The following is a 14,385-nucleotide window of genomic DNA, read 5'->3' on the forward strand; positions in this document are numbered from 1 at the left end:
CTTTACATCCACATGAACAGCTAGATGGGGCCTTGATTTAATGTCTCATCCAAAAGGCAGCACCTCTGGCAATGCCATGTACTGGCAGTACAATGCATTAAAGGTCTGTGTAGATTATGTACCCACATTGCATCCGCAGCCATCTGACTCAGGCTTGAGTGCTACATCCCCACTGTTGAAATCAAAACAAGTTCCAAGTTATAACTCCCAGTTCGGTGTGACCTAATCAGTACTTCCTGCTCTCTTACAATCACGGTATCTTTTGCAATGTGGACCATGGCCTTTCACCTTTTCACCATTTAAGAAAACTTAGTGTAGACTGTTTATTCTATGCTATTACACGGTAAATCTTATACTGCATCACTGTGTCAAAAACCATAATAGCTTGGTACCTTTTAGGCTAATAAATTTCAGCAGTTTAATTTATTACCCTCTTACAGAGAAGATCTGTGTGACGATAAATGCCGCCTTTATCTCCATAGGAGAAAATGCCCACCAGTTTACTATCTGGAGGTTGTTTGTCGACTTCAGTTAATTCATTTAGTAAATTTCATGCATCATCTAATTTTTTGTTCCCAAATTTTCCCCTACCCTTCCACTTCAGAAGGTAACAGCTCTTGTTAGGTCATGGTTCCACAGGCAGCATTGGCCCTATGGTAAATTACCAAAGTGGCCATTCACAAGTGAGCCTCGACGGTCAGTATGGGAGGGGGACGGAGGGGGAGAAAGATGGGAAAGTAACCAAACCCAATCTGCCCTCAAATCACCACACATGTACTTCCTTCCAGGAGGTCCTTGGATAGGAATCAGGAATGTCAACTCTTATCATTTTCTTTTCTTTATGCTTCATTTACTGATTGAGGTTACTCGCTTCAAGACAAACTAATCTAAAATATCATGTGGTTTCTAGTTGTTCCCTAAGGTATCGATTACACTACAGGTACCAGTCAGACTGCCAAGTGTGATCTAGGATCAGCAATCCCAAATGACACTTGTAATTCTTTTGTCACTTTCTACTTGAGGATAGCATATGCACAGAGCTGCACCCACTAGTTGCATGTCATCCACAAATCATAAAATTATGTCTTGGACACCGAAGTCCATCATCATCATCATCATCATCATCATCATTGGCAGTCCCTCGAAGCAAGGATGACTTGCTTCCACACCAAAAAGGAGTGAGTTCACAGGTGTTTCAATGAAGGATCTAATATTCCAGATCCCGAACTACATCTTGGAGGGTGGAAGATGCCTGTGTTTGGATTTTTTTAACGTATGGTGGCTGTTGCATATCAGCCACCACATGGGCTTGACAGAGCTAGGTTTTGGTCCAGTGGCAAGGATTAACCAAGACGACTGGAGACCAGCTCTGCTGCACAGACCAAGCACGCACACATATCGCAGTGTGGGCTGGGTCGTGCTGCCCCTGGGCCCTCGCCTTTTCTAGGCCCCAGACTCGCGCCTCTCCTGGGCCCCAGTCACTTCCTTCTACAAACTCTTGCCGCTCCTTTGCCCCTCCTGCTGTGCCTGCCCGCAGTGGTATGCTGCTCTCTCTGATGGCCCCGGCCTGTTGATGGTGTTGTGGGCCGGGACCGCGCCGATTTCCGGGCTGGCCCACCGCACGCTGCTCCCTCTAGTCGAAGTCCAGGTCATTAATATATATCAAAAGGAGCAGTAGTCCCAACACTGACCCCTGGGGTACAGCACTGCAAACTTTCCTCCATTTAATAGCCCACTGCTATTCTCTGGTTTCTGTCCCCTTCCCAATTGTGTATCCCCACAGCCACTGCCCCTTTAATCCTTCAATTTTGCTAACAAGTCTATTATGTGGTACTTTATCAAAAGCCTTTTGAAAATCCATACACACATCAACCGTACTACCCTCATCAACCCTCTCTGTTACTTTATCAAAGAACTCAATCAAGTTAGTCAAACACGATTTTATATTTTTCTCATCTCAATACCAAATTTGAGTGTCTATTTTTGGCCTGGCCAAGAAAGCTAGATTGATGAAGTGTGACTGCGCCTTGTCTTTGAGCTGACATTTTACTCCAACTACCTGCAGTGGAGGTGGGGGGCAAGGTTTCACTTGACAATTAATCTAAATGTACTAATGACACAAGATATCTGACACTGTTCAACTTTTACTGCTTAGTATTTCTCTTCCTACTCTTCCTTTCACCTCCCAAAATAGCTTTTTACAATAGACTTCAAGAATATATAGTGACTTAAAGCAAGGTGTCCAACCTGTGGCCCTGAGCAGTGGCAATCCAGCCCTTGAAGGCCAGGCAACTCCATCATATGTGCTGGTTTGTCTTCCTTGAATTTTGTGGGTCTGAAGATGTGGAAAGAACTGATTTTTAGCATTGTTGCCTCATTTAAATAAATTTGAAATCGGAACATCAACAGTTGGTATCTGCAACCTGAGGTAAATACAGATTAATGGGAGCATGGGTTTAAATTTTACGTGGTCCTGAAGTTTCATGATACATGTTTGTGCATCCCACAAAGACAGAATCTTGGACATTCTGACTTAAAAGTTTGATTTTTAAATTGCATTTTTTTCAAGGTAAAGAAGACTAACAGCTAACTCAATATCAGGTTCCACATGTACACTGATGGCACCCAGCTCTACCTCGCCACCATCTATTGCGACCTCTCCACTGTCTAAATTGTCAGACTGCTTGTCTGACATCCTGTACTGGATGAGCAGAAATTTCCCAACTAAATATTGGGAAGATCGAAACCATTGTCTTCAGTCCCTGCAGAAAACTCCGTTCCCCAGCCACTGACTCCATCACTCTCCCAGGTAACTGTCTGAGGCTGAACCAGACTGTTCACAACCTTGGTGTCATATTTGACCCCGAGATGAGCTGCCGACCACACATGTGCCCATCATTAAGACCGCCTATTTCCACCTCCATATTTCGCCCGACTCTGTCCCTGCCTCAGCTCATCTGCTGGAACCCTCATCCATGCCTTTGTTATCTCTATACGTGACTATTCCAACGCACTTCTGGTTGGCCTCTCATCTGTCACCCTCCATTTTTTTGAGGAGATAAGTAGGAGGGTTAACAAGAGCAGTGTGTTCGATGTCGTCTACATTGATTTTAGCAAGGCTTTTGACAAGGTCTCACAATGCAGACTGATCAAAAAAGTAAAACCCATGGGATCCAAGGGAGAGTGGCAAATTGGATCCAGAATTGGCTCAGTGGCAGGAAGCAAAGGGTAATGGTTGACGGGTGTTTTTGCGACTGGAAGATTGATTCCAGTGCCCTTTTTGTAGTATATATATATATATCAATAATTTAGACTTGAATGTAGGGGGCATGATGAAGACATTTGCAAATGATGCAAAAATTAGCCTGTGGTTGATGGTGAGGAGGAAAGCTTTAGACTGCAGAAAGATATTGATGAACTGGTCAGTAGGGCAGAAAAGTGACACATGGAATTCAATCTGGAGAAGTGTGAGGTAATGCATTTGGGGAGGGGCAACAAGGCAAGGGAATACACAAAAAATGGGAGGATACTGCAAGGTGTGGAAGAACAGAGGATCCTTGGAGTATATGTCCTCAGATCCTTGAAGGTAGCAGGACTGATCAATAAGGTAGTTAAAAAGTTATATGGAATTTTTTTTTTTAATTTTTCGGAGCCAATCTTTCCAATTCTTTGTCAGATCACAAACGCCAGAGGTCACCTTGCACACATCAAGGATCACCCTGCGCTAATGCTCTTAGCCAAAAGGCCTAGAGCCCAAGCACCGTTCCTGGAAGTACTGCAATACCAGGTTCGTGCCATGGAGGTGGATGGGTCAGCAACCCCACACACCTCCGTGGAGGTGGATGGGTCAATCCACCCCACCCACCTCCTATTTCCAAAAAGCATAGGAGAACCATCTTCCTGATCCAGGAAGTTATACGGAATGCTTTCCTTTATTAGCCGAGGCATAAAATATGAGAGCAGGGAAGTTATGCTAGAACTGTATACAACACTAGTTAGGCCACAGCTTGATTACTGCAGCAGTTCTGGTCATCACATTACAGGAAAGATGAGATTGCACTAGAGAGGGTGCAGAGGAGATTTACGAGGACGTTGCCAGGACTGGAAAAATTTAGCTATGAGGAAAGATTGGATAGGCTGAGGTTGTTTTCTTTGGATCAGAGGAGGCCGAGGGGAGATTTAATTGAGGTGTATAAAATTATGAGGGGCCTAGATAGAATGGATAGGAAGGGCCTGTTTCCCTTAGCAGAGGGGTCAATTACCATGGGGCATAGATTTAAAGCAGTTGGTAAAGAAAGAAAGATTTGGATTTATATAGTGCCTTTCATGGCCATCGGGTGTCTCAAAGCGCTTTACAGCCAATGATGTACTTTTTGAAGTCGCTGTTGTAATGTAGGAAACGCGGCAGCCAAATTTGCACACAAGCAAGCTCTCACAAACAGCAATGTGATAATGACCAGATAATCTGTTTTTTTGTTATGTTGATTGAGGGACAAATATTGGCCAGGTCACTGGGGATAACTCTGCTGCTCTTCTTCGAAATAGTGCCATGGGATCTTTTACATCCACTTGAGAGAACAGATGGGGCCTTGGTTTAACGTCTCATCCGAAAGGCAGCACCTCCGACAGTGCAGTACTCCCTCCACTGCGCTAGAAGGATTGGAGGGGAGATGAGGGGGGAACAAATCATCGAGGGTGGTGGGGCACTGGAACTCACTGCCTGAAAGGGTGATAGAGGCAGAAAGCCTCATCACATTTAAAAAGTTGTTGGATGTGCACTTAAAGAGCCATGACCTACAAGGCTATGGACCTAGTGCTGGCAGGTGGGATTAGGCTGGCTAGTTCTTTTTCAACTGACACTGACACGATGGGACGAATGGCCTCCTTCTGAGTCGTAATTTTCTGTGATTCTATAAACTTGAGCTGACCATATCTTAATTTGCACCAAGCTCCGTTCATCCATCACGCCTGTGTTCACTAACCTACATTGGTTCCCCGGACCAGCAATGTTTCAACTTAAAAATTCTTGCCCTTGTTTTCAAACCCCTCCATGGCCTCGCTCTTCCCTATCTACAAGCTCCTCCATCCCTACAATCCTCTGTGATCTCTGAACTCCTCCAATTCTGGCCTCTTGTGCATCCCCTATTTTAATCCCTCAACCACAGGTGGCCCTGGTTCTGGCATTCCCTCCCTACGCCTTTCTAACTCTTCCTTTTAAGATGCTCCTTAAAACTGAAGTCTTTGACCAAGCTTTTGGTCATCTGTCCTAATATTTGTTTATGTGGCCTGGTGTTGAGTTTTGTTTGGTAACGCACCTGTGAAGCACCTTGGGACATTTTACTACGTTAAAGGCACTATATAAATCCAAGTTGTTGTTGTAAACTGGTCCAAAATCCTTGCTTTGAAGAGTCAATTAACCATACAGGATAGCTATGCTGGCTGTGTAATATTAATGAGGAAGTGAGTGCATTTATCTGAATTGCCACATAACCATAAATATTGTAAAGTCATCTACCTGTATCTTACTGGTGTAAGATATATGGTGAGATGCTGGTGTAATTTTGTGGCATGACCTGGGTTGGCACTGGCTATTCCCTGCAGACTTGAGTTCCTGATCATGCCTATACTGCTAGGTAAAGGGTGATGACTACACTTATCAACACGGAGGAAAAAATGAGTTGGGGAGTTGCCTTGAGTTGGATTTCTACAAAACAGCATGTGTAGAGAATCATAAAAATTTGCGGCACAGAAAGGGGCCATTCGGCCCATCGTGCCCACGCTGGCCGATAGAGCCATCCAGCCGAATCCTACTTTCCAGCTCTTGGTCTGTAGCTTTGTAGGTTACGGCACTTCAAGTGCATATCCAAGTACTTTTAAATGCGTTGAGGCTTTCTGCCTCTACCACCCTTTCAGACAATGAGTTCCAGAGCCCCGCCACCCTCTAAGTGGGAAAAGAAAGTTTTCATCGACTTCCCTTTAATCCTTCTACCTAGGCCCAAGAGCAAATTGCTTGTTTGTCTGTTTGTTTCCTTGGTTAAAAATTGAGACCTAAAAGAAGGAAAAATAAAAAAATAGTGCTAAAATTAATTTTCAAACTTATCTACATTACACTGCTCATTAAAGCGTACTCGAGTAAAATTAGTATTTATAGTATTCGTTCTTTTTCATAGATTGGGATCATAGAAACTAATGGCGAGATCAAAGTTTTTACAGATCAGAATGTTAGTCCAGCAAAAAGTAAGTAATTTGATATTTAATAATGTATTTCATTTTTTAAAATGTGTTTGGGGGGTGGGGGGGCTGTGGAATGTATCCATTCATTTTCCTTCTATTGGGAAATTCGGTTCCTAATTCGGTTTAAAACTGGCAGGGTACAGTAGCTGGTTACTGTCTGGTTAATTGATAGAAGTAGGATGGGAGTATAGGGAACTTTATTCAGAAGAAATTCGTTGAATAATGGGTGGATAGACTGGGGTTTTCTCACAAGCTGCAAATCGATAATAGAAAGTGAAGTCTGGTTGCATTTTCTCCGTTTCCCTTCAATAAGCAGATAACACGCTCCTATACCTCTGCCAATTGTACTCCGAAACCAATCATTGGGAAGTGTGTGAGAATGGCCTGGCATGATTGTTCCCTGCGTTATTGTCCCCTGCTTGCTATCTGTATGACAATATGACTATGATTAGTAACTCCGCTTGAACAAAGCCATGCCCCATCAATTTGTGGTGCAGCTTATCGGTGCTGTACTGTACCATGCGGAACTGAATCTAGCACAGACCTGGCAGTCTGTTGGTGCAACACAATGATGCGCTGATGGTTGTGCGATTAAGTGGAAGGATGTGGATTTTCACTCGGTTACATTTATAGTTGTTCCTGATCTCTGCTGAGTCAAGAGGATATCAGCAGTTGTTTTTTGAGGTAATCAACCTATGTTGTGCGCTCTGGCTGTCTGCAAGGGTATTCCAAGCTGGAAGTTAAGAACAAGTTATTAGGGCTTCATCCGTGATGGTGGTTGACATGGCATTCACTCACTTCAATGATGGTGCCATTAGCTTCATAACCTACATCAAAATGAAATATTCAGAGTTGTTTACGACTTCGGTTACATAAATGGGCACGGACAGAACAAAGTGAAATGTGCAATCAATACTTTTATGTAAGTGAATCTTGTATGCATGTTAGCAATTTTTTTTACTTTGTCAAGTACCATTAAGCAACATTTTCCCTTCCTTTAAAGAAGAATTTTGTTCCTCTTCCAATCCATAATATGATGTTTCACAGGTGCCGGCTGACCTCTGGTACCTCACCTAATTGACTATTCTTGAAGTGAGTCTAGACAGTGAGTGTCAGCATGCTATTTGATTAAGGAGCCCAGTCCTGTTCTCCCCTGACATCCACATATGTGTACTTTTCAGAAAGGATCACTGGCCATTGCACAGGAATCCTAGCTAATTTTGTTCCCCACACCCCCTTCATTCCAGAAGTGCAGAGGCAAGGTGTGGTGCCCCTGATGGAGATCATCTTCGTCCCCCATCTGGTCTTTATGGCTACTCTACCATACCTAGAGATTCAGTTTTAATTGTTTATATTTTATGTGAAAAGCTTCCTGACATCAGTCCTAAATGGACCATGCTATTAGGGGATCGAAGTCTCTATCGTGCCTGCTGAGCAGTATCTCTTTTTTTTGACTGGAGTATGGGACTGACTATTAAGGTTGAAAGCAAGGTTCTCCTGCATAAGAAGTATAGTGCTATGGTTGCTTCCAGCTATTAGTTTCTGTCAAAAAAACATTTGATTCAAGACTAAAATTTCAAAAGTATTTTGAGAAGTTGTTTTGGATAGTGTTGCCATCCATTGGCTTCATTTATAACCAAAAAAATACAGCAGTACAAGCAAGTTTAAATACTACATATTTGTTGTAAAAAAAAAAAAATGATCAACCTTGTTTCCCTGTATCTTGTATCATCTAGCTGGCTTCCTTTTTATTTCTTGTAATTGACAAGTATACAGATGCTAGAATGTCTTGAACTACCAAATGTTTTAATTGCTAATGCGAATACCAGAAGATGGTGCTGGTGCCTGCAACCTCTCTTTTTCTCTTTACAGTTGCATTAGTGACAGTAGCATCTTCGCATCTCACCACCCCAGGGAAACAAATTTTGCCAAAAACACTGGGGCTATCAAATGTTAGTAACGCTCCTCAGATGGTAAGGATGCTGCTTTCGAACACCAAATGTTGATTGTTGCAGTATAACAGCATTTCTTTCCCATTTTTTCACTCTTTTCTGAAGGTTCTGTGAGTGTTGGTAGCTCTCTGATACCGTACCCAAGTATGTACTCTGGATCTGAGCCTGGTCAATGAAACTTGATTAGCAGTGCCAAGGATATTACAGCTCAGCCCGATTCCTCACACTAATGTGCACTTATGTAAGAAGAGAGGGGAGACACTCGGATTCCTGCTCACTATTCAGCGAGCTCTGCTGGAACATTATCGAGGTTAATAAGTTAGGACAAGTTTACAAATAAATAGGAATGAGAGAGGCCATTTTGACTTAACTGTTTTACAGTGCCCTATCACAGCATCTAACTCTTAAATGACTACATGTTCTTGGCCTTCACTTCTGTATTTGTAAACCATTCCAATTGTTGATCTTTCATGAAGAACTTCTTGATATCACTCCTAAATTTGCCTTTTGTTGGTTTGAACCTCTACCTTTGTACTACTGTTGAAGATCTCCTTGAAGTAGTACTGGGTTTGCTTCTCTATATACCTTAATATCTTGTACCTCTACAATGTCTCCCCTCATTATCCTCCTTTCAAAGCTGAAGGCCCCAGATTCTCCACTCTTTCCTCAACTTAACTCTCAAGGTCAGGATTTATCTTGTGCCTTTTCTCTGCACTACTGCAGTGACTGGCCATGTTATGTTCTGACTTGACTTAACTTCCCTCGATTTTTCAACTCCACGCTTGGCTAGTTCCATAACATTTCTGTCATATGTATGGTCTCCCCTCTTTCCACCCCCACCCCCCCCCCCCCCCCCCCCATACACACATAATTGAACAGGCTACCAGCACTCAATGCCATCTTTTACATCTTTTGATGGTTTCTGATGGTAATGGTATTGTATTCCAGCAGAGAATAACCCATTTTCAGAAGAGGAAGGAAGATAATTGAGGATGGGGGGGAGGGAAGGGGTAAGATTGATTTTTTTTTTCCAGTACTTGTAACACCAGCCATAAACAGAATACCTGTAATAGTTTTTTTTAATTCTCATGGTATTAACTGCCTAGCTCTTTCTGGAAAGTTATCCCTAAACTGCTCTTGTGTGCCTCTTGATGGCTAGCTTTCGATCAACATTGGCAGAGATCTGGGAGAAAGTCGCTTCATCTCCGAGATTGTGTGTGGTACAAGGAGACCTAATTAGGAATGGGGAGGAAAAATACTTGCCACATAAAAAGGCATGTGGGGTTGGAACGTGGGAGAGAGAGAAAAAAATCATAGTTACAGATTTTTGGCCTCTGTCCACGCGGTTGAGTGAGGAATGAGTGGCAGGAGACCTTTACAGCCGTTGACAGCATAGCACCTTGCAATATTTGGCCCTTTATGTCTTTCCCAGCTCTTTGCTAGAGTAACCAAAGCTAATCCTACTGCCTTTATTTCTATCCATGGCCATATCTTCCCCTACTTCAAATATGTATTCAATTTTTTCCTCAAATTGTCTTGATATCTGCCTCAAGCCTTTCCTGCTCTATTTAAAAAAAATTCTCCTAACTTGTCGTATGGGGAAATCCGAGTCGCAAACCTGATCCTGCCACTATGGCACAGCATGCTGTATTTCCAATGTACCATGCAATTGTATATCTGTATACTTGCATAATGATACTAGACCTGGAATCCATAACGCAATATTTGATAATGATACTGAGAAGCTATGACGTACATCTTAATACTGCAATTATCTTTCTCACAGGAAAGCACATTAATCTTGGAGCTTGATGCATCATGATGTTTATTGTTGTCTAGTTTTTCTATAAAGAATATCCAATTTACAATAAATTTGACCATTAAATTAATATAATCTTGTTGAGGCTCATTTCTACTTTGAGATGCAGTTTCTGAAATGTCATCTGGGAAGGTCCAAAATGTTGCTGTACAATTTTAAACTGTCCTGTGCATTTGAACAATTTACTGTGGTTTTCAATCCTTTTCTGTTTCTTCCACTTCCTGTTTAGATCATTACTACACCTCAACGGACACCGACAACACCTACTCTTTTAGTGGGAAGCCCCCATGGTCCTAATATACACATGTTAACTCAGGGTGAGGCATCAGACTCTTCTCCGTGGAGTACAGGGTAAGGAGAATGTTCAGATTATACTTTAAGGAATTAATGAATATATTTTTTGCATCAGTGTATAAAATTAAACTGTATTGTAAAACATATGCGGTATGTCTTTAGTATAATCTTGTTTCGTTGAGGTTCATTTCTACTTTAAGCTACAGTTTGTGAAATTCTGACTGGGACAAAGGCCCCAATGTACTCTAAATTTATAAAGGTTCTGTGGGCCAGGCAACTTTGAAGTGAAGTAAAGCAGACCTGCTCAAAGCTTAATCAAGTTTGGTTATCCACAAAAAAAATGGATTTCATATTTTGCTCGTCTAACTCCCACCACTCTTGAGTCCTTTAACTGGCGAAGGAAGATCATTTAAACAGTCTTAAACGGTTAAGTTGTATATTCTCTCATTGGTTCACATTTTGTCAATCCATTCCAGTTTGCAAATCCTAATTGTTGACTACGGAGAATGAGGCAGATCTTGCAGTGAGCATCTAAGTAGAGGCAATGCATTAATGTTCAGAAAGTGTCTGTATAACGAAACCAATGTGTAGCCTATGTAAAGTATAATCTCTCCCACCATCTTAGTTATGTGGCAAATTTCCTCAAACTGTCCAATATTTTTATAAGTTTGTACACAGCCATTATTCTAGCTCAGCCAAGTCACAGAAATTAAGTGACATCCTTCCTCTGGCAGTGTGGTGCACCAGTTTGATATACTAGCATTCTGTGCTGCAAAGTGGCACGATACTGATTCACCACCATGAGCCCTTCACAGTGAGTTCCTTACTTCAGGTTGCACCAGCTGAAGAGTAATCTATCCCACAGGAGATACAGAAAACTGGAGAAAACAGTCCTGTCAGGCTGCAGTTGCACATTGCATAATATTCTGGTTACAGTGAAATATTTGCAGAGACCTAGAAATAAGTAAGACCATCCAGCTGTTGGAGCGGGTGCGGCATCCAAAGGGAGCAGGGCATCGTTGAGAGGGAAGAAAGTAATTTGTTTCTGAGAGTGCTGCACTGTCGGAGGTGCTGTCTTTCAAATTAGATGTTAAATTGAGGGGACATCTGCCCACTCGAGTGGAATTGGAAGATCCCATGGCAATATTTGAAGATGAGCAGGGGAGTTCTCCTGATGTCCTGGCCAATAATTATGCCTGACTCAACATCTAAAACAGATGGATCTGGTTATTTAATTCATTTCTGCTTGCGGTACTTCGTTGTGTGCAAATTAGCTGCTACATTTCCTGCATTACAACAGTGACCACAATTCGCAAGTCCTTCATTGGCTGTAAAATGCTTTGCAACATCCTGAGGTCATGACAGGCACTATATAAATGCATGTCTTTCTTTCCCTTCCCCCATGCCGCCTATTGCTCAAGGTAGGATTTTTTTTTTAAGTTTACGTTATTATGTTTAGATGATAGATGTGCAGCTGTGTCTTTTTCCTGTGGTCATATCCATTTATTCAGAACTTAGCACACATTTGCCCAAGTACTAAATCTATCAGCGACTTTATATTTTTAACTATTGCGCACCATCTGTAGGGTCCTAATATTGAATCATAGAAATTTGTGGCATAGAAGGAGGCCATTCGGCCCATGTGCACCAGCCGAAAAAGAGCTATCCAGCTTATTCCATTTTCTGGCTCTTGGTCCGTAGCCTTGCAGGTTATAGCACTTCAAGTGTACTTCCAAGTACTTTTTAAATGTGATGAGGGTTTCTGCCTTTTCCACCCTTTCAGGAAGTGAGTTCCAGACCCCCACCATCCTCTGGGTGAAAAAATGTTCTCCTCCACTCTCTTCTAATCCTTCTACCAATTACTTTAAATCTATGCCCTGATTATTGACCTCTCTGTTAAGGGAAATAGATCCTTCCACTCCACTCTGTCTCGGCCCCTCCATAATTTTATACACCTCAATCAAGTCTCCCCTCTGACTCAAAAGAAAACAATCTTTCCTCATAGCTAAGATTCTCCAGTCCTTGCAACATCTTCGTAAATCTCCTCCGTACCCTCTCTAATGCAATCACATCTTTCCTGTAATGTGACTAGAACTGTACACAATATTCTAGCTGTGGTCTAACTAGTGTTTTATACACTTCCAGCATAATCTCCCAGCTCTTATACGAACATACAAAAAATGACGGACAGGTAAAGACCATCCGGTCTATCAAGCTTGGTCCCACACAATTGTGATACCTGTGTATCACAACATATACACTCCACCCCACCCCAAACCATGTGATCTCCTGGGAGAGGCCAAAAAAACTAGATTAAAAACCTATGCCAATTTAGGGGGGGCGGGGAATCTGGGAAATTCCTCTCCATCTAGGCGGTCGAAACTAGTCCAGGAGATCACTCTGGACATTAAATTCCCTGCAGCACCTATCTTCTGTAAGAGGTGATCTCTGCCGAAAAACAAGTCCAGCTTTTGCTTGAAGAAATTCAGTGAGTCTGCATCCATCACATGAAAGGGCAGCTTGTTCCAGAGGTCTACTATTCTCTGACAAGAAGCACCTCCTGATGTCCAACCTAGATCTACCCTTGTACAACTTAAATTTGTGCCCCCGATCCTGCCTAACCTATTTAATTGAAATAAACTGTCAGCTGGAACACTGTCTATTCCCTTCATTATCTTATAAACCTCAATCATATCCTGCTCTCTGCCCCCCCCCCCCCCCAAAAGTCTACGGTGCTCTAAGGTAAAGAGTCCAAACTCTTTTAAACTATCTTGATAACTAAGATGCTTTAGACTTGGAATTAGTCCCATGGCCCTCTTCTGCACCCTCCACAGTGCATCAATATCACCACCATGTGAGGAGACCAAAACTGGACTCAGTATGACTAAGGTCTTGTATAAGGACAAGACAAGTACATCTTGTTTTGTACTCAATTGTCCTATGGTTACACCCTAGCACCCTATTTGTTCTAGCTACCGCTGCACGGCATTGCTCGTGTACCTTTAAGGATGTATGCACTAGAATACCCACATCTCTTTCTATCTCCTCCATCTTTAATGCCTTTTCCTGTGTATGGATGTTGAGCATTTGCCCTGCCCACATGAATAACACTGCACTTATCTAAGTTATACATAATTTTCCAGTCTTGAGTCCAGTCTCCCAACACATTAAGATCTGCCTGAATCAGACAAGTCTCTTCTACAGTTCTAGCACTCTCTCAGATCTTGTTATCATTTGCAAATTGTGCCACACACCCCTGAATCCAGATCATTCATTAAAATAGTAAAAAGCAATGGTCCCAACACTGCGTAACTTCTCTGCTCTTAAAGGAAAGTAACCATCTTATTATGTCTCAGCTAATAAAGGAAAGCAACCACCTCATCTACCTGTCCTGCTACCTTCTGGAATCTGTGGACATGCACTCCTCTGTCCTCCACAGTTCTCCGTGTCCTACCATTTGTTGTGTATTCCCTTGTTAGCCCTCCCCAAATGCATGACCTCACACTTCTCCAGATTGAATTCCATTTACCACTGTTCTGCCCACCTGATCAGTTCATTGATATCTTCCTGCAGTCTACAGCTTTCTTCCTCACTATCAACCACACAGGCAATTTTTGTATCATCTCCAAACTTTTTAATCATGCCTCCTACATCCTGCCTAAATCATCGATATATATCACAAAAAGCAAGTGACCAAGTACTGAGCCCTGCGGAACTCCATTGAAAACAGCCTTCCAGTCACAAAAACACCAGTCAACCATAACCCTTTGCTTCCTGCCGCTGAGCCAATTTTGGATCCAACTTGCCACTTTTCCATGGGCTTTACTTTTCTGACCAGTCTGCCAAGTGGGACCTTGTCAAAGCCTTGCTAAAATCTATGTAGATTACATCAAATGCGCTACCCTCGTCAACCCTCCTTGTTAACTCCTCAAAAAAAAAATCGTTAGTTAGTCATGACCTCTCAACAAATGCATGCTGACTGTCCTTTATTAATCCGTGCCTTTCTAAATGGCGATTAATACTGTCGCTCAGAATTCTTTCCAATAATTTGCCTACCACCGAGGTTAGACTGACTGGCCTGTACTA

At 42.3% G+C, this 14,385-nt stretch overlaps 1 protein-coding gene across 4 annotated transcripts in view; it reads left to right on the top strand.

The window, feature by feature from the left end:
* The window catches only part of tfdp1a (transcription factor Dp-1, a), a 153,862-nt gene that overhangs the window by 94,478 nt on the left and 44,999 nt on the right, over positions 1-14,385 (top strand). For 2 of the 4 annotated variants that reach the window (XM_070882810.1, XM_070882809.1), the window contains 3 exons: positions 6,171-6,237; positions 8,107-8,207; positions 10,235-10,356. In XM_070882810.1, coding sequence (XP_070738911.1) covers positions 6,171-6,237; positions 8,107-8,207; positions 10,235-10,356 — 290 coding nt within the window. Of the gene's footprint in view, positions 1-6,170; positions 6,238-8,106; positions 8,208-10,234; positions 10,357-14,385 lie in introns of those variants that run through there. The other 2 variants (XM_070882811.1, XM_070882812.1) reach the window with 2 other exon arrangements.

This window comes from Pristiophorus japonicus, chromosome 6 (assembly GCF_044704955.1).
Source record: "Pristiophorus japonicus isolate sPriJap1 chromosome 6, sPriJap1.hap1, whole genome shotgun sequence".
Classification (NCBI taxonomy): domain Eukaryota; kingdom Metazoa; phylum Chordata; class Chondrichthyes; family Pristiophoridae; genus Pristiophorus; species Pristiophorus japonicus.